At 41.5% G+C, this 21348-nt stretch overlaps 1 protein-coding gene across 3 annotated transcripts in view; it reads left to right on the top strand.

Annotated features, from left to right (window-relative positions):
• ARHGEF3 (Rho guanine nucleotide exchange factor 3) overlaps positions 1-21348 on the top strand; it is a 257794-nt gene that overhangs the window by 72613 nt on the left and 163833 nt on the right. For all 3 annotated transcript variants that reach the window (XM_089781202.1, XM_006130911.5, XM_006130912.5), the window contains exon 3: positions 110-176. In XM_089781202.1, coding sequence (XP_089637328.1) covers positions 110-176 — 67 coding nt within the window. The remainder of the gene's footprint in view (positions 1-109; positions 177-21348) is intronic.

Genomic DNA, 21348 nt, shown 5'->3' with positions numbered 1-21348 from the left:
TCATGTGGCTATTATCTCCCCCCTCCATCAGCTTCTCCCCTGCCCAGTATTGATCTGGAAAGTCCCAGTAAATGCAAACAGTAAATGCTATTCTTGTCTCATTTTGCAGGCCTAAACGGCAACAACCAAACAACTTTTCCCTGTTTCCATCCACAAAAGGCTGGAATTTCAGAGGGGTAAGTTTGTTTGTTTTTTATTGTTTATGTTCTCTCCTTCATACATTGCTGTGTACCCCCACCACAATTTATTCTGCAATTAAAAAATGCGAGGAGTTGGAATTAGAGTAAAATTAATTCAGGGAATTTTCTTATAAAATGTGGTTATATTCATAAAAAATATTAAAAAATTTCACTGAATTGAAACAATAGCGTTTATTTTAATGGTATTTTTCATTATATGGGAATATGGTTGGGCAATGATGATAAAAACCACATAGATCTCCTGGCCCAAGATTGGGTGCCAAAAGGTCCTAATTTCTATTGTTATTCTGCCAGTGATTTGCCTGAGCAAGTCACTGAACTTGTGAGTCTCAGTTTCTCCTTTGTAAAATGGGATAGTAATAAATATTTAATAAGATAAATACAAATTGTACAATTCTCTGCTGTTTTTCCTGCAAACCCTATATTCATAGTATATTGATTTTTTTAAAATCTATTTGTGTGTGAGTTATATCTAAGATTGCATCACTCTGAGAGGAAGTCACAATATTTTATCTTCTTACAACTTTTGGTTGAAAAACTGGTCTGTTTTTTAAATTTCTTCAGACAAATATTCCCACTTAGTAGTCCAGCCAAAAAGGATACTGGATACGAAACAGGAAGGTTAACATTTGCTGAGGCAGCAGAAACTATTGTCAGATTTGTCTGCTGTAGCTCTGAAAGATATCCAGCTAGTCGCTTTCTTCAAAGGAGGAATTTAATTGTTTTGTCTATACAGTAAATGCTTTAAAGTGACATGAAAAAAGATATAAATAAATTGTGGCTATAGTGATGATCCTGGAATAGACGTACGTGTGTGTGTGTGTGTGTGTGTGTGTGTGTGTATTTATAGTAGTTTAATGGAAGATTGTGTAGAAAGGATTTCTTTTATGTATAGTACTAGATTTACCCGGCATTGCTTGGGTCCTTAATTCAATTATTTTTTGTTAATTAATGCCAGGTAAGTCTTCTACCATTTTTATGTAATTAAAATAAAACTAAAATACTTTGGTAAAAGTGTTTCTGAGTTTTCATTATACTATTTGCATTATAGTCAATTTGGACACTGTAAATAGACTAGACAGTTCACTCTTGATTGTAACCAGTTCTGTATTTTCATAATTTGGCTCTGACACTTTCACAGGATGCTGCAACATTAGGATTACAAATGTTGCAGTGTGTTCTTCTCTTAAATAAAACTTTGCACAGAACTATAAATCATAGAATCATATCACAGAACTCTAGAACTGGAAGGGACCTTGAGAGGTCATCGAGTCCAGTCCCCTATCCTCATGGCAGGACCCAGTACCGTCAAGACTATCCCTGATAGATGTCTATCTAACCTGCTCTTAATTATCTCCAGAGATGGAGATTCTACTACCTCCCTTGGCAATTTTTTCCAGTGTTTAACCACCCTGACAGTTAGGAAGTTTTTCCTAAAGTCCAACCTAAATCTCCCTTACTGCAATTTAAGCCCATTGCTTCTCGTCCTATCCTCAGAGGCCAAGGAAAACAATTTTTCTCCCTCCTTCTTGTGACACCCTTTTAGATACTTGAAAACCATTATCATATCCCCTCTCAGTCTTCTCCTTTCCAAATTAAACAAGCCCAATTCTTTAAGTCTTCCTTCATAGGTCATGTTCTCTAGACCTTTATCTTTCTTGTTGCTCTTCTCTGGGCCTTCTTCAATTTCTCCACATCTTTCTTGAATGTGGCATTATTCCTGCATAATAACACTTGTTCCTAAATTTGGAACCGTAAGGATTCAGGGAATCCATGTACAATTTACAGTTCTGGTTGATAAGAAATTATTGAATCATGGGGAGCCTTAGAGGATGTGGAGTAAATCAGCTGCTGCCACAGCTGTTGTAGGTCCCTCCTGGATCAGGTGATGTGATCAGTCACTTCGGAACAATGGGTAGCTGCTGCTTAACAGCCCCCTGAGATATTTTTGGAATGAAAAGTGTTGCATTATCATCATTCTCTTTGACTAGATGATGTGATGTTTCCCAAATATGGAACAGAAATGTTTGATTACTCTGCAGTTTTGCTGAAAATGATTGTGAAATGATAGATGTAATGATTTTAAGGAAAGGAAGGAATAAGAGCAGCCAAATAAGGACAACAGACTTCCAAAAAGCAGAATTCAGCAATCTCAGAGAAATGGTTGACAAGGTCCCAGAGAAGAAAATCTAATGGGTAACGGAGTTCCTGAGAGCTGGCAGATCTCAAGAAGACAATACTAGAGGCACATCTGCAGACTATCTTGCTGTGAAGGAATGATAGGAAGACTCATAAGAGGCCCATATGGCTCTATCAGGAGCTCTTCAATTACCTGAAAACCAAAAAGAAATCCTACAAATTTGCTAAAGAGGAATTCAGAAGAACAGTAAAAGCACATAGGGACAAAATCAGAAAGGCTAACACACAAAATGAGTTACACTTAGCAAGGAACATAAAAGGCAATAAGACTAACATCTTTAAATAAACTGGGAGTAAGAAAAAGTCTAAAATATAGGGCCTCTATTTAGCGGGGAAGGATAGTTAGTATGTGATGACATCAAGATGGCTGAGGTATTTAATGCCTGCTTTGCTGTAGTCTTCACTAAAAAGGTTAATGGTGACCAGATACTCAATACAGTATTGTAATAAGCCAACAGATGGCACCCATGTAAGTCCTGGAGGATCAATAGCTTGAAGGGGCAAAATGACAGAAGACTCCATAGCAGTTTGGAGGAGCTTGAATGCAGGTGCCATCTTGGCTATAGTAACTTGGGGGGGAGGGGGCACTGTGTGAAAGGAAAAAGAACAATGTTGCTTTGAGTGTACATATGCCAGGGAAAGAGGACTTATGACAGACGGTGTCAGTCTGACTTTGTCAGCACTTTGGACTTGAACTGGCAAGTGCCTGAGGGAAGTGAAGTCTGAGTAACCAAGGAGCAGCATTCCACCTAAGGTTACCACCTGTCCAGTATTTGATCAGTTTGGCTATTTTTTATTTGCTAGTTCCCAGAAAAATAATGTATTCTATGCTAATATTTTTACCAAGAATGTTGTATGAAAGATATAGAGGTGATTGTCTCATTCACTCAGCGTTGATGAGGCCTCAGCTGGAGTAGCGTGTCCACCGTGTTTTAGGTAAGATGTGCACAAATTGGAAAAAGTCCACAGGAGAGCAACAAAAATGATAGGTTTAGAAAATTTGGCCTACTCAGAAAGGTTAAAAAAAACCTGAACATGTTTACTCTTGAGAAAAAAGAACTGATGGGGGACCTGATAAGTTTTCATTTATGGTAAAGACTGTTACAAAGATGATGGTGAGTGGTTCTTTCTGATGTCTACTGAAGGAAGGATAAGAAGTAATGGACTTAATCTTTAGTAAGGGAGATTTAGTTTAGATATTAGGAAAAACTTTCTAACTATAAGGGTAGTTAAGCTCTGGAATAGGCATCATTGGAAGCTTTTAATAAAAGATTGGATGAGATGGCTTAAATTGATTTTGTCCTGCCTTAGTGCAGCAGGCTGAACTTGATGTCCTCTTAATGTCTCTTCAACTCCTACATTTCTATAAGTTGTCATGGGATAAGAGGGAAGATCCTTTCATGAACTGATAGCTGGTTAAAAGACAGGAAACAAAGGGTAGGAATAAATGTTAAGTTCTTCTTTGAATGCTGTCCCCGTGGGTGCTCCTCTGTCAGTGCTGGGCCTGCCCCAGCGCTGCAGAACGGAGATTTTTCCAGTAGCAGTACTCAGTCGGACCATGCAAGCACGGTGATGTCTTGCAGCATTTGCACTCTTTTGTGTGAGTGCGTTGTCCGGCCCCCGCCAGTTCCTCTCAACTGCCTCAGGCTGCAGACAGAGTGAACTGGTCTCCTCAACTTCCTTCCTTATTGTGAGATTGTTCTTGTTAAAAATTACTATTCTTCCTGGTTGTACTTCTTCCTATCATTCCTCCTAGTTTTCAAACAAAACAAACAAACAAAAAAAACAATCTCAAAGTTTTTCCTCTCCCGTTCCTACATCCGTTTTTTCCTAGGATCCCCTATGTGCTGTTGTACAGAGTTATATCCAGGGCTCAACAAATAATGCAATCTACTTGCCCGTGGTGAGTAGATTGCAACCCAGAAGAGCCGGGTTCGGGCGATCTGCGCATGCGCAGAACGATCTGTGCATGCGCAGATCACCGGACAATGCAGCTGGTGAGCGGGGCTCACCACGGTTATATCAATAAGATAGAGATGGTGTCAGGTTCAATCAAAAAAATTATTGAATCTTTTCCTCTTAAAGATTAGAAATGCCATCTCCAGCCAGCTTTAAGAAGTGCGACACTTGCTGTGAGGCGATGCCTACCTCTGACGGGCATTCCTCTTGTATCACTGCCTCAGGGACGCTCATGTCCCACAGAAGTGCCCACACTGCACAGAATTGACAGTAAGGGCCCAACGGGACAGGGAAATGAGGCTATGGATGATTTTGTTTGATAAAGCCCTCCAGCTGACGCACTAGGAGTCAGCCTCAGCAGATCAGTCCCCAAAATGTAGGACTTCATCTCCTACAGCTATTTTGCCCAAAAGATCGCGGGCATCACCGGCCAGGTCTTTACCGGCCACCTTGCTCGGCAGAGTTAGCACGGGAGATAAGACCAGTACCTCCGGCATCACTAATTTGTGTCTAAAGAGCTCTGCAGCACCGAAAGCCAAAAGACCGGGAGAAGCGGCACCAACAGCAGCACTGAGGGTTGCCTGGGCACCGCCCGCTACTAAACTCCCAGCACCGAAGAACTCCTCCATGCGGAGGTCATCATCGGCATCAGCGGTGGTGACTTTGGCACTGGTGCCCACCACTGTTTCAGAGCGGGAGTTGGCACCAGCGGCGCCAAGTCCGCATACGGGTGGCACTGAATCACACATCTCAGCACCGAGTATTCCTCCACACTGGAGTCGTTCCCGATCACCGGTATTTTCACCAGCACTGTCGCCTTCCCCACCGGCACCGTGCTCCCCGAGATCTTACAGTGCGGGATGCCACTGCTCATCATACTCTCCACACCAGGAGCTGCCCTCCCCATTTTTAGCAGCCTACAGGGACCACCGTCAATACCATCATCAACATGTCTCCGCTTCTCCTGCTTCCTCTAGAGTGTCGTAAATCTGCTCCGGCTCTCCCCATTCTCCTCATATACGCCATTTGGAGCACGGCCAACTTACTTATTCTAACAGGCGCTCTCCACTTGACAGACTTTACCACTGTGATGACCGTTACCACCATTATTCACCTAATAGATACTCGTACCACTATAGATCCATATCTCATGGAAAGTCATACTGTGACTGTACATCTCCCAGACATTCCCCAACTCTAGCTTCTCCCACCCCAACGGGACAACCTGCATCTCCACAACAACTTTCATCAGAGCCAGATGATACCCACCTTTCCATCACCGAGGAGCACCCACCGGAAGTGTCCCCTACTGATCATTCTTCTCCAGACAAAGCCGTCACCCTGAAGATGTTTCCCCGCTGGACGACCTTCTGTAGTTCCAAGAGCTCTTCAAACGGGTGGCGGTAAGCCAGGAGATACCGTTGGACGAAATAAAGGACAAGCAGCATCGTCTTCTCAAAAATCTCTAGCCCCAACATAGCTATACCCCTGGATGACACCATATTGCAGGTCACCGGAGAAATCTGGCAAACTTTGGCTTTCGTACCATCGACCAGCAAGAAAGCTGACAAGAAGTATTTTGTACCTCCTAAAGGCATGGAATTCCTCTTTACCCATTCCCTGCCCAACTCCTTAGTGGTGGATGCGGCATGCCTCTTCAGACAAAGACACACAAAGACTTGATTGGACAGAAAAGTTTACACATCCTCAATGCTCACATTCAGAATAGCCAATTACACTGCACATCTCTCCAATCACATTTTTGATACTTTCACAAAGCTGGAGCAACTGTTGGACCATCTACCAGAGTCCAAAAGGTCCATATTAAAATCAGTTGGGCAGGAGGGCTAAACGTCGGTGAGGACGGAGCTCCAGATAGCAATGGATATGGTGGATACAGTAGCCCAGTCCACGGCTACGGCGGTAGTCATGAGGAGAGCATCCTACCTCCAATCAGCAGAAGTCCCAAAAGACCTACAAAATAAAGTCGAAGATTTACTATTCGACAGAGACAAATTATTCACCAAAAAGACAGACAGTGTTACATTCGTCCAAAGACTCTCGCACAACCCTTCAGACATTGGGTATGTATACCCCACCATACAGGAGACGTCATTATACTACTTACCAATGGTGTTACGATTACCCAGCTGTCAGGCAGCAGTGGCAGCAACAACAACGGATCTTAGATCAGCAACATCTGCACCAAAGACCCTAGAGGTGTTGAAACCTGGGCAACCATACGCAGATCCCACTGAACAACAAACAGCAGGTTTGATGTCTTGGTCGGGGGCACGCAGACAGTCTCCTACAACAGTAGCAGTCACCACACCCACCTCTTCTATCAATGCCTAAGGCCTTTTTACCACCAATGGGCCACAATCACTGCAGACAAGTGGGCGTTGGAAATAGTTCAGTCTGGATATTCCATACCCTTCCTCACCATTCCCCTCACTACTCCCCCCCGCCACCCTGTCCCTCTTCAGGGACCCATCTCATGAGACCGAGGCCCTGTTATGCACCGAAGTCAACTACCTGCTCTCCTTAGGTGCAGTAGAACCAGTCCCGGATGAGTTCATGGGCAAGGGCTTCTATTCCCATTATTTTCTCACTCCAAAAAAGTCGGGAGGATGGTGAGCAATATTAGCTCTCCAGTGTTTGAACAGATTTCTATGAAAACAATTATTCAAGATGCTGACACTTGCTGCTAAAATACCTGCATTGTATTGTGATGACTGGTTTGCTGACCTCGACCTCCAGGACTTGTATTTTCATGTGTCAATCCATCCAGCACACAGAAGATTCCTACGGTTTACAGTCGGCATGGATCATTAACAGTACACAGTCCTGCCCTTTGACCTCCCATCTGCCCCCAGGGTATTGTAAAAAATCTTGGCGGTAGTCGCGGCACACCTCCGTTGAGAAGGAATAATCATATTTCCTTACATAGACGACTGCCTACTGAAGAGTCACTGACATACTGAAGTGCTCAATATGGTCCACACCATGATGAGAACCTTCCACACCCTCGGACTTCTTATCAACGACCAAAAGTCCACTTTTCACCCTACTCAAGAGCTAGAATTCATCGGTGCCCGGTTAGATGCGAACACTGCCAGAGCATACTTACTCCTCCAGAGGTTTCAGGCCATTCAAGACATGATACAAATCAATCGAGCAGTCCAACTGTTCAGATAATCATTAATTTAAAGATCATGGGTCACATGGCTGCCACAACTTATGTGGTAAGCTTCGCCAGACTACATTTTCGCAGTCTCCAGTATTGGCTAGCATGAGTATACAATCACACGAAATGTGACCTTTACAGATCAGTGATCCCTCCACAATCTGTCCTCATTCCCAGTGGACAGACCACACAAACCTTCTTACCAGCTGTGACGTAGTGGGGGTACCTGGCTGGTTTCTATGCTGCTGGCTCTGGGGTAACCCCCACTGGCTGCTGTGGGTACCAGGACCCAGCAAAACAGGATGAGTCACTATGCAAACCAGTATGGCCAGACACCCCCCATGGAGAGGAACAAAGGAAGGTGGAATGCTGCCCTGGCTGGGGGGCAGGGCTGGAAGAGAGTTAGTTAGTTGCTGTCTGAGAACATGGAGGAGACAGCCTAGGGAAAGGGGCTGGAGCTTAGGGGCCCAGTCTCCCCCATCTCCAGGGGGCCTGAGGCATCCTAGCCCCGCTCTGTGACCAGATTACATCTGTGCTGTGCTGTATCCTGGAGAGGCAATAAACTTCCTCTATTCCACCGGCTGGTGCAGTCTGTTTGTGCCATTTCGGGGTGCAGGAGACGGGGGACCCCCAGCCCGCCGTCACACCAGCGTACTCTTCCACCAACAGCAACCCTCGCAGCACATCACGAGGAATGCACGAGACCTTTCAGAAAAACTGACTGACTTGATTTTGTGTCTGGCCAAGATATCGAAAGGACACCCAATATCATCTCGGCGCATCTCAAAACTCATAATCACGTGTGTAACTGAGGTCTACGCATCCAAGCGTATACTGCTTCTGACACAACCTCGAGCCAATTCCATGAGAGCAATGGCAGCTTCAACAGCTTTCCTCAAGGGTGTTTCCCTTAAAGACATATGCAGAGCATCCACCTGGTCCTCGCATGACACTTTTGTAAAACATTACGCTATACATCAGAGGAGGTTTTCAGATACTGTAATGGCATCAGCGGTGCTCTCTTCAGACAAATAGGGACTCCATTTTTTTCCCCACCTTCCTCCTTAGTGAAGTACTGCTGCTCAGTCATCTACAGTGGAGCACCCATGGGGATATCACTTGAAGAAGAAAGCAAAGTTACTCACCTCGGTGCAGTAACTGTCATTCTTCGAGACGTGTGTCCCCATGGGTGCTCCACCACTCACCCTCCTCCCTGCTTTGGACTCTTTCTCCTTTTATGTGTTCCAGATTCTGAGGTGGCCTTGAGGAACTGGCGGGGACCAGACCATGTACTCTCACAAAAGTGCGCAAACGCCGCAAGACACCACCGTGCATACGCGGTCCGGCCAAGTACTCTTACTGGAAAAATCTCCATTCTGTGGCACCGGGGCAAGCCCAGCACCTACAGTGGAGCATCCATGGGGGAACACATCTCAAAGAACCACAGTTACTGCACCGATGTGAGTAACTTTGCTTTTTCAGAGTGGAGAGAGATAACTAGAGGGGTCCTCCAAGAGTCTATCCTGGGACCAATCCTATTCAACTTATTTATAAATGATCTAGAGAAAGGAGTATATAGTGAGGTGGCAAAATGGTCAGATGATACCAAGCTGCTCAAGATAGTTAAGACCAAAGCAGACTGTGAAGAGCTTCAAAAAGATTTCACCAAACTAAGTGATTGGGCAACAAAATGGCAAATGAAATTTAATGTTGATAAATATAAAGTAGTGTACATTGGAAAAAATAATCCTAACTATATATACAATATGGGAACTAATATGTCTACAACTACTCAAGAGAGAGATCTTCGAGTCATTGTGGATAGTTCTCTGAAAACATCTACTCAGTGTGCAGCGGCAGTCAGAAAGGCAAATAGAACGTTAGGAATCATTATAAAAGGGATAGAGAATAAGACAGAAAATATCTTATTGCCTCTGTATAAAACCATGGTACACTCACATCTTGAATACTGCATGCAGATGTGGTCGCCTCATCTAAAAAAAAATGGGCATTGGAAAAGGTTCAGAAAAGGGCAAAAAAAATGATTAGGGGTTTGGAACAGGTCCTATATGAGACTTGGAGTTTTCAGCTTAGAAAAGAGGAGACTAAGGGGGGATATGATAGAAGTCTATAAAATCATGGCTGGTGTGGGAAAAGTGAATAAGGAAAAGTTATTTACTTATTCCCACAATATAAGAACTAGGGGTCACCAAATGAAATTAATAGGTAGCAGGTTTAAAATTCTTCATTCAGTGCACAATCAACCTCTGGAACCTCTTGCCAGAGGATATGATGAAGACTAGAACTTTAACTGGGTCAAAAAGGCTAGGACTTTAACAGGGTCAAAAAAGAGCTAGATAAACTAATGGAGGTTAGGTCCATCAATGGCTATTAGCCAGGATGAGTAGGAATAGTGTCCCTAGCTTCTGTTTGTCTGGAAATGGGTGACAGGAGGGGGATCACCATGATGATTACTTGTTCTGCTCCCTCCCCTTGGGGGCATCTGTTATTGGCCTCTGTCAGCAGACAGATACTGGGCTAGATGGACCTTTGGTCTGATCCAGTATGGCCATTCTTATGATTCTACTTCTGTCTTTTCAGTATTTTTATTGATGAGTCTACCATCTCCAGTTAGTAATGGACCAATATTGTTGTTAGGATTTTTCATTAAATACTTTTAAAAACTCCTCATTCTCTTTTACTTTGTTGACAATAGAATTTTGTTACAATTCTTAACATTTTACTTATGTTCATTACTATCAACTTTCCATTTCTTGTATATTTTTATCTGTGTGTATCTATATGTAATATACATATACAAATGCCTTTATTACCCCTCTAGGCCAGTTTTTTTTTTAACTAATAAGGCCTTTCTCAATCTGTGAGATTGTGTCTTTTGGGACATAATAGGGCATCCAGTAAAGTGCTCTTAAGCAATTTCCAATTTGTATTCACATTTTTTCTGTTCCAGTTTTTCCTCACTGATGATTTGACTCACACTTGTCACCTTTGTGAAACTGACCCTTTTAAGGAGCCAAGTATATACATTAGGGCTACGTCTACACTGGCCCCTTTTTCGGAAGGGGCATGCTAATTTTGAAAGTGGGAATAGGGAAATCCGCGGGGGATTTAAATAAACATGTCCACCGCTTTTTTTCCGGCTTGGGGAAAAGCCGGAAAAAAAGCGTCTAGACTGGCCCGATTCTCCGGAATAAAGCCCTATTCCGGAGGATCTCTTATTCCTACTTTGAAGTGGGAATAAGAGATCCTCTGGAATAGGATTTTATTCCGGAGGATCGGGCCACTCTAGACGCTTTTTTCCCGGCTTTTCCCCAAGCCAGAAAAAAAGCGGCGGACATGTTTATTTAAATCCACGGGGGATGTTTAAATCCCCCACGGATTTCCCTATTCCCACTTTCAAAATTAGCATGCCCCTTCCGAAAAAGGGGCCAGTGTAGATGTAGCCTACTGGAAAGAACTTTATTCTGTTTGCAGATAACAAATGTGATCAAGTCATGATATACATAAACTACCACTAGTTTTTAGTTTTGCGATCATTTCTTTTTCAGTCAAGATGAGGTCTAATGTGGAGTTGCCCTTTGTTGGATTCAGCATTTTTTGAGTTAGGAAATTTTTGTCTATAATATTTGAACATTCCAAGGATGTTTTAGTACTGGAAACATAGTAATTGAGCATTTTGTGGTGGTAAATTTTCACAAAATCCAGATGCAAGCACAGTTACAGAACCAGATACTAGTTCCTTTAGACCAAATACCTTAAGTGGTCGAGGAAGAACCTGCATTAATTCACCTGACTTGTCTGGATGCTGAAAAAAGGCAAAGAAAAGTGAGCACTGGACAGTAAAGCCAAGTTTATTTCAGTATTTGCAATTCTTTGGCATCAGCTTTGTTTTGATGGACATAAAAAGTCTGAAAAGCCTAGTAAGCTGATTTTAGGTCAGTAAGGTTTGGTACAGATGATTAATGAAAAAAAAAAAGGTTGATGTCCTTTCAAACAAGACTAAAATTTCTGACTGGGTAAAAGGAAGAAGTGAATTAATGTTGATGACAGAACAGTGAGTTTGGTGATTTCATCCTTGGGTATAACACACAAATCTTTGAGGAGCTCTTGACATTTGTTCATTGTTGATGATTTGTTGAAAAATTGAATGCTGTTTCTGGATGGTATAATATCTAAGATTATTTCAACAGCCCCAAAGCCAAAAGTGGCAAAGACATGAAATGAAAATATTGTGCTCACTTCCCAATCTTCATTTGACAGTAAATTTGCTAGTTTAAAATGTGCTGAGAAAATGGATCTGTTGAAAGCATCAATCAGCATACACCAACACAAACCTCAAAGTGAGATAAGCAGGGCCCGGATATTAAATACTAACCAAGGGAAACTCCTCTTCACTTTTTGTAGTAACATTAATGTGTTTTATCAGGGGAAACTTTTTTCCCCATGCTGATAGCAATCAGTTGAGCCCTTTATATATAAAGATCAGCAAATCTTCATATTTTTCATTCTTAATGGGAAGTTCCATGACTAAAACAGTCATAGAGTGCTACTAAATTCGGTGATGCTGTGTGTGTTAAGTGGCTAAGAGCAGCAGGGGCCTTACATACAATCAAATGACTCTTTTTTGTCTGGACTATAATGCAATAATTTTGAAACACTGTTTGCACCCAGTCTGTTCCAACATTCCAGAGAGTGTTCTAGGCATCAGTGGACTGAATCCTGTGTATTTTGGTGAAAGTTGGAAAATCTGGTATTGCAGAAAGGAATCTTTCCAATGTTCCCTGCTGCTGCTTATACATATCAGAGATCACAATTTACCTTGCTCTGTGGGGAGAGTATGTAGCCATGTAATAGACATAAGAGAGTGTCATAGGCCCCCACCCCCGATGCTCTTTGAAAATTGGCTTATGGCTATGCATAGCTTAAAGACACTTTATGCAAAATGCAAACGTAACCGTTTTAAAGTTACAAGTTGCTAATTGTATGGATCCTATTTTTGGTCATGTATTATTCTTGTCTGTGAAATTAGATACATGAAGTGTGAATCTAGTTTTAATTCCAAATGTGCCAATGAGGGCCATTAATGATACTTTAGGAACTTAATGACTCAGTACAACTGCTTGTGAATGGTCTTGTTGGTCCTAGAAAGACATGTGATCATGCCACCTGGTACTGGAATCCATCTTGAATCTGGTACTTTTCCATGGAGATGGGGAGCCTGAACAAAAGCTTCCCATACTGATGGGAATGTAAAGCAATCACGTTTTTGTCTTCAGTTGGCCTTGGAAACTGCCTCGCCCATCCTAAGAGGATACACATGAAACATGAAAAATAAAGGACTAAAAAAGAATTCTAATAAAAACTGTAGATCCAGGCCAGAGTAAAGATCAACTCTGACTTGAAGCATTTTACCTAAAATAAGAACTGGTTAGGGTAAGAATTTGCAATTTAACAAATTTCTTAGTATATTAGAATTAGCTGACATCTTTTGTTTAGTTTAACTTAGCAACTTACTTTGGCCTGTCTGTTGTCATTTGCAATCACTTAAGTGTTTTATTAAGTATAGAAAGTTATGTTTATTATCATCTGAGTGTAAATAATTGTTACCGGGGGATTGGGGTGGGGGCGAGGAGTGGGAGAAACCACTGTGCATATCTCTCTTTAATTGATAAAAGGAGCTTTCTCTGTATAAAAGTTTTACACAGAGTAAGATGGATTTATTTGAGGTTTTGGTCCCTTTTGGTTTAGTGTCTGTGTTACTCTGAAAGGGAGCAGTAACACCAATCTTGTGCCTTGACTAGGGGGGATCAGAACTCCTGGCCCAGCAGGACAAGGTGGTGGGGAGCCACAAAGGGCAGGAAGTTGGGCATCAGTGGCTTGGGTCAGCAGTTGAATTCCTCACAGCAGTTTGATACCCAAGATGGGGGATCTCAGCTAGATTGTGACAAACATGTTTGCTATGGAGAAGTTATTAGAAGACAAAGGAAAAAAAATTTCCTGGTTAGTGAGGAACAATGGGGATTGTGGGAATGATTGGAAAGGACCACCATTTCATCTCTGCTTATCATTGAGATTGAGATGTCTATTCTGTTCAACAAAAAACTAATACAATCCTTTTCATATTTGAAACAAAACTCTGGAATATTACATGATGTTGGTTTGTCTCTCTTTCTATCCCTAAGCTCACAAATTGGCTGAAAAACCTCACTGCTAAAATTAAATAAAATATGAGTTATGAAATCTAAATTAACATTTCAACTTGAAATACTTTATAGTCATGTGTTTGGCGTCTATTTACCTGAAGACTGGAGATAATTTACTGCAATGTGGGTTTTCTTTTTTTTCTCATTTCCTTTTTAGTTTTACAAAAGTGTTTAACTAACCAAGCTGCAGATGCTGCCACCTGTGAGCATAGCCAGTATAATTTATTAGATGCCTGACAAAAATGTGCTAAACATCCTAAGGTCAGTTTTTGATGCATAAGCAATTTTTCTGCTAAACTGATTTCAAAGAGAGGATGGGAGGCTGAGAAGGGGAAGGTAGCTTGCATTCAAAATGGAATAAATTCCATGTGTCTCAAATAGTATTTACAAAAAGTATACATGTATTTTGGGCAAGTTGGCTGACTTCAGTCATTTCCATAATGAAACAAGTCTAAGCGTGGTAAAAGTAAGAAAGAGAAGTTTTCCTCAGCTCTGATTAACAGGTTAGTTAAGTAAAAGAACTAATCAACAAAAAAGCAGCCATCTAGCTTTCATATGCTCCTGGATTCCTATAGCAATTTAACATTTGATTGCACTTAATGATTTTTATCTCTTTGACTAAACAAGAATAAGACTATTAATAGGGGCAAAATTCAAATAATATCACATTGGTGTCACTTGAGATAAATTGGAGTAAAATTGTATGCTGGTTATTCCAAATATTACAAGCACCTGTTATTCCACTGTTACGTGGAAGAGCATTTGAATATGGCAAGCATCAACAAGACTTTTTGTATATGAACTAATACAATTGAAAATTTTCTGTAACTCTTTTTTGTATATATGTGTATTTTGTGTGCATGGTTTTAGTATGCTGTCTTTCTAGGAGCAAACGATCCTTTAGGATTTGTCTACACAGGGACATTGACCAACACAACTATAGTGGAAGAATTAATAATTAGCAGTTCTCCTGTAAATCTTAACTTGAACTGTTAATTCAAATTAAAAGATGAATTTCCGGGGCTTTGTTCCTATTTTAGTCTTGGTTAGCTAACCTGAGTTATGAACATAGCTTCTTTTTTCACAATGTGGGCAGGGGCTGCTCTGGCCAGCTGGAGCAGCCCCTTACCCTGGTGCGGCCAGCCAGGCCCCCATCTCCACTGCAGGTTACATACTGTGGCTCCCCAGGAGCAGGACTGGCTGCTGGCCTAGTCCCAGGGAGCTGGCTGCAGAGCCAGCAGCGAAGTCCCCCAGGGAGTGGTGTTGGCAGGGTCAGGTGGCCTTCACTTTGGGCACTGCAGTATAGCTCCAATACAATACATTATATTAGCTTCGCTTTATACTGCAGAGCCCACAACGTGTGTAACCATGTACCCCCTAAAAATCTATTCACGTACCCACTAAAATCTTAGATTTTTAGTGGGTACATGGTTGCCCCTTTAAATGACTTTTTTTTACAGCCTTAGTGTTGAGGAAAAAGGGACAGTTCAATGAGACTTGGAGGATCGTTTTTCATTTTTGCTAGCAGACAGAAACAGAATCTACATGGTTTTTTGCTCTCCTGACAGAAGAAGCCAGACAAACCCTTTTGCTTTCTACCACCAATATGTACTAGTTATCTGCATCACAACTGTAATATGCAATTGAGGAAACAGAGCACTTGGCTGTTTTGGAAAGAGAACAGCTTTCTCTTCCTTACTTCAGATAACTTGAATTTCCCTTTATATAGAACAAATGGGTCACGGTTTGCATGTGTTTACAAGATAACCCTAATAGAGACAATGGTTACAAATCTACCTCACACGGAAGACTGGTTATGGACCTGATGATTAGAGTTGTGATTGCGGTACATAGATCCTTTTTTTGGGTCGGGAGCCACTTACGCACAGAAAAATCAGTTAAGGGCCACACAAGTGAAAAGCGCAAAAAACAAGCAAACAAACAAAAAACCCTTCACTGATGTTGAAGCAGGAGAAAAAAGAGACACTTGATTCATTCACACAAGGTGAGAATGAGAGAGTGTAGGCGCCGAGGCTCAGATCTTCCCCCGGGTCTAGATTAACTTTTCTGGACATCTGGGGCTCATAGACTTCTGTGGTATACTCCAAGGTTCTGTGGTGGGGCCAAAATGAGGGATTCAGTGTACGGGTGGGGGCTGCAAGGGAGTGGGCTGAGGATCAAGAGTAGGATCTGGGAAGGGGGTAGGGTGCAAGAGCAGGCTGGAGGGGTGGGTGCATGGTCTGAGTGAGAAGTAGGATGCGGGAGGGGGTTGGCAGTGGAGGGTCTAAGCGAAAGGTAGGGTGCAGAAGCAGGCTGAGGTGGGGGGGCTAGGAGGAAGAGAGGGTTTGGGAGAGAGCACCCTATGCTTGCAGACATCACCTCCTGCTGTTCCCATTCCAATTCCCGGCTAATGGGAGCAACAGAGGTGGAGCCTGCAGGCCACTTGCACTGCCATTCTCCCATGGCGGAGGAAGAGGGGAGACAATGGCAATGCACAGAACTGCTTCCTTCTCACCACCAGGAGGAACCAGTCATGCAGGGTCTTTTGCTCTGTCTCCCTGCTGCTTCACTCTGCAGTGGGGAGCCAGGGCTTGTGCTCCAACCACATGGGGGTCACTAAGGCTTGAAGACTTGTTGCAGGCAGGAGTGCCATTGCTGAGCAGGGGAAGCCCAGAGCCTTGACACGGGCCAGATCAAGGCAAACTGTAGGTGGGATCCCATCTGTGGGCCATAGGTTCCCCATAGTTTTTATTTAGAAAAGTACTGGTTTTGATGTCTGCCACCTTAATCTATGGAAGGAGTTGTAATTTTTATTATTTGTTGTTGGTTTTTGTTGCTGAACAGTCTAAAAGTCTTATTGTTATTTAGTCACTGGACTAATTTCTCCAGGAACAGCAAAGTTTATGTTGGCAAATGAGAGGAGATGCTATCAGAAATTCATTGTGTGGCATTTGCGCAACGGGATAGCAGAGTCAATTCCAATTACAGTTCCAAAACACATATTAGATTAGCTGTACTTTTTAATATATACACTGAATGGGAAAAAAAGCAGTTCACTATGGCAAATTACAGACAGTATTGGAGTTATTATTACAAACTGACGTGTTGCTTCAACACATTTTACTTACCATAATAATCCCACTGTGCCAACAAAGTATGATACTAATAATTATCTCCAGCTGGCATATTTTTTAAAAGTCTGAACAGAATATTGTTTGTTTACAAACACATTTACTGCTTAGGTCTCAAATTAATCAACCAGTGGGAGCCTTTTCTCTTTCATAAAATTTTTGTGAAAGCTTTGGTCCATTAAGATAAATAATCATTTTTATACCCTATGTTTTACCGTCATTCATTATGAATTTGATACCCGAAAGGCACAGTTATCAGTAACAATTATAGTTCATTTAAAGAGTTCTGCAATGCTGAGATGTCTATTGTATTATCAATGAATGCTGCTGGGCAATGTTTGTTTATGGATTTTTTTTAAATTGCATCTAAGAATTAAGTATGTCAAATCATTACCTCAGCCTTAACACACAAATTTACTCCATAGTCTAGTAGGAATATTGTTTTCAGGTTAAGAACATAAGAATGGCCATATTGAGTCAAACCAGTGGACCATTTACTTCAGTATTATGTCTTCCAACAATGGCTAATACCAGATGTTTCAGAGTGAAAGAACAGAACAAGTAATCAAGAGATGCAACCCCATCCCAGTTTCTGGCAAACAGAGGCTAGGGACACTTCTGAGTGTGGTTTTGCATCTCTGCCCATAAGAACATAAGAATGGCCATACTGGGTCAGACCAAAGGTCCATCCAGCCCAGTGCCCTGTCTGCCGACAGTGGCCAATGCCAGGTGCTCCAGAGGGAGTGAATTGAACAGATAATGATCAAGTGATCTCTCTCCTGCTTTCCATCTCCACTCTCTGACAAACAGAGGCCAGGGACACCATTCCTTACCTATACTGGCTTATAGCCATTAATGGACTTAACCTCCATGAATTTATCTAGTTCTCTTTTAAACCCTGTTATACTCCTAGCCTTTACAGCCTCCTCAGGCAAGGTGTTCCACCGATTGACTATGCGCTGTGTGAAGAAGAACTTCCTTTTATTTGTTTTAAACCTGCTGCCCATTAATTTCATTTGGTGGCCCCTAGTTCTTATATTATGGGAACAAGTAAATAACTTTTCCTTATTCACTTTCACCACACCACTCATGATTTTATAGACCTCTATCATATCCCCCCTTAGTCTCCTCTTTTCCAAGCTGAAAAGTCCCAGTCTCTTTAATCTCTCCTCATATGGGACTCGTTCTAAACCCCTAATAATTTTAATTGCCCTTTTCTGAACCTTTTCTAATGCCAGTATATCTTTTTTGAGATGAGGAGACCACATCTGTACACACTATTCCAGATGTGGGCGTACCATGGATTTATATAAGGGCAATAAGATATTCTCTGTCTTATTCTCTATCCCTTTTTTAATGATTCCTAACATCCTGTTTGCTTTTTTGACTGCCGCTGCACACTGCGTGGACGTCTTCAGAGAACTATCCATGATGATTCCAAGATCTCTTTCCTGATTAGTTGTAGCTAAATTAGCCTCTATCATATTATATGTATAGTTGAGGTTATTTTTCCCAATATGCATTACTTTACATTTATCCACATTAAATTTCATTTGCCATTTTGTTGCCCAGTCACTTAGTTTGGTGAGATCTTTTTGAAGTTCTTCACAGTCCGCTTTGGTCTTAACTACCTTGAGCAGTTTAGTATCATCTGCAAACTTTGCCACCTCACTGTTTACCCTTTTTTCCAGATCATTTATGAATATGTTGAATAGGATTGGTCCTAGGACTGACCCTTGGGGAACACCACTAGTTACCCCTCTCCATTCTGAAAATTTACCATTTATTCCTACCCTTTGTTTCCTGCCTATTAACCAGTTCTAAGTCCATGAAAGGATCTTCTCTCTTATCCCATGATAACTTAATTTATGTAAGAGCCTTTGGTGAGAGACCTTGTGTGACGGCGCGTTGGGGTTTTCCCGTTTCCTGCACCCCCGAAATGGCACGAACAGACTCCACCAGCCAATAGAATAGAGGGAGTTTATTACTTCTCCAGGATACAGCACAGCATCTGTCATCTGGTTACAGAAACTACAGCTAAGAGGCCTCAGTGCCCCCCTTTGAGATGGGGGGTGGCTGGGCCCTATAATCCCAGCCCACTCCCCAGCTCCTTCCCTAGGCTGTCTTCTCCATGCTCCCAGACAGAAACTAACTAACCCTCTTCCAGCCCTGCCCCCCAGCCAGGGCGGCATTCCACCTTCCTTTGATTCTCTCCTTGAGGGGTAGCTGGTCAGACAGGTGTGGAGCCCCCTTTGCATAATGACTCATCCCCTGTCCTGCTGGGTCGTGCTACAGACAGCAGAGGTCGCCCACAGCCCCAGCCAGTTACCCCCACTACGTCACACCTTGTCAAAGGCTTTCTGGAAATCTTAAGTACACTATATCTACTGGATTCCCCTTGTCCACATGTTTGTTGACCCCTTCAAAGAACTCTAATAGATTAGTAAGACATGATTTCCCTTTACTGAAACCATGTTGACTTTTTCCCAACAAATTATGTTCTTCTATGTTTCTGACAATTTTATTCTTTACTATTGTTTCAACTAATTTGCCCGGTACTGACGTTAAACTTACTGGTCTGTAATTGCTGGGATCGCCTCTAGAGCCCTTTTTAAATATTGGCATTACTCGCTAATAGCCATTGATGGATTTATCATTCATAAATTTATCCAGTTTGTTTGGTTTTTTTTGAACCAGGTTATATTCTTGGCCTTCACAACATCCTCTGGTGAAGGATTCCACAAATTGACTTCATGTTATGTGAAGATATACTTCCTTTTGTTTGTTTTAAAACTGCTGACTATTAATTTCATTTGGTGACCGTAAGTTCTTGTGTTATCAGAAGGAATAAGTAACACTTATTTATTTATTTCCTCCACACCAATCATGATTTTATATACCTCTAGCATATCTCCCCTTTAGTAATTTCTTTGCCGAGCTGAAAAGTCACAGTCTTATTAATTTCTCCTCCATGTTCCCAATAATTTTTGTTTCCATTTTCTGTACCTTTTCCAGTTCCAATACATTTTTGACATGAGATTACTAGATCTGCACACAGTATTCAAGCTGAGGATACAACATGGATTTATATTAAAAATATATGACATTTTCTGTCTTATTATCTCCCTTTCCTAATGATTTCCAGCATTCAATTTGCTTTTTTGACTGGCACCGCACATTGAGTGGAGGTTTTCAGAGAACTATCCACAGTAATGCCAAGTTCTTTTTCTTGAGTGGTAACAGCTAATTTAGACACCAACATTTTATATGTATAGTTGAGATTGTTTTTCAATGTGCATTACTTTGCAGTTATCACTGTTACATTTCATCTGCTATTTTGTTCCCAGTCACACAGTTGTGAGATCTCTTTGTAACTCGTCATAGTCTGTTTTGAACTGAACTATCTTGAGTAGTTTTGTATCATCGGCAGATTTTGCCATCTTACCGTTTACTGTTTAAGCAAACATAGGGATAACCTCTTGTTTATTGATACTCAGTTACTTGATATAATATTTTTCTTTTAGTTCTGTTCGTAATGAAAAAAATATTCTGTTCCTTTAAGAGGGCTGTCTTGGTATATTGTATATATATTTTGGGGGTACAATGTTCTCTTCAACAGATATTTCATGCATCTATCTCAGGAAACTTTTAAAAAGCTTTTTAAATGCTTTGTAATTAGGATTACTTTTGTCTTGGGTGTGGCTTGTTATTTATAGTAAAAATGTTCCATATGCGCTATAAACCTGTCACCCTCACTATTTTTCACATACAAAGAATACTAACTTTTATAAGTAACATGTGATAGAACAGATAGATCTAGCTGATGCCCTCCCAAGTTAAATGCCATATTCTGTTGTATAACAGATTTCCTGTCTTTAATTATAGCTAGGGTGTTACCTAGTCCTCCCACTGTTGTTACTGCTATTTTCTTTTTTCAATAGCAGATGAACTTGACTTCCCTTCAGTTTAACTCAGACTGACCTCTGTCCATTTATTTGTGTGTGTGTGTGTGTGTGTGTGTGTGTGTGTGTGTGTGTGTGTGTGTGTTCTTTTTTCCTCTGGAGTGTACTCTTTGAGACTGTTGCATGGTAAGACATTGGAATAATTCCACTCCTATGACTTGGTTGCATTTTAATGGTTAAAACTATAAAAAATGACTCTCATACAGGTCACTTAAAAGTTGAACTTGATTCTTCTTGGTTTGCACATTTAAACTTTATTTAAAAGTAAATATAGCATAGGCTCTAGCACATTGTTACTAAGCTATTTTTAGTCTGATAATTTTATCTTTGAAGAACTGGTATTCATGGATGCGTTGGAGGAACAGTGGCATTGTTGGAGCCTGTTTTAAAGATGCAGTATTAATACCCACCTTGCCTTTCTTATCAAATAACTGAAAAAGATTGATGACTTGGTTGCCAGTGTCACCAATCTAAATAAGACACACC

This window comes from Pelodiscus sinensis, chromosome 11 (assembly GCF_052426305.1).
Source record: "Pelodiscus sinensis isolate ZL-2025 chromosome 11, ASM5242630v1, whole genome shotgun sequence".
Lineage (NCBI taxonomy): Eukaryota > Metazoa > Chordata > Testudines > Trionychidae > Pelodiscus > Pelodiscus sinensis.
Note: the sequence above shows the minus strand (reverse complement) of the source record. Positions and strands in the feature narration are given on the sequence as shown.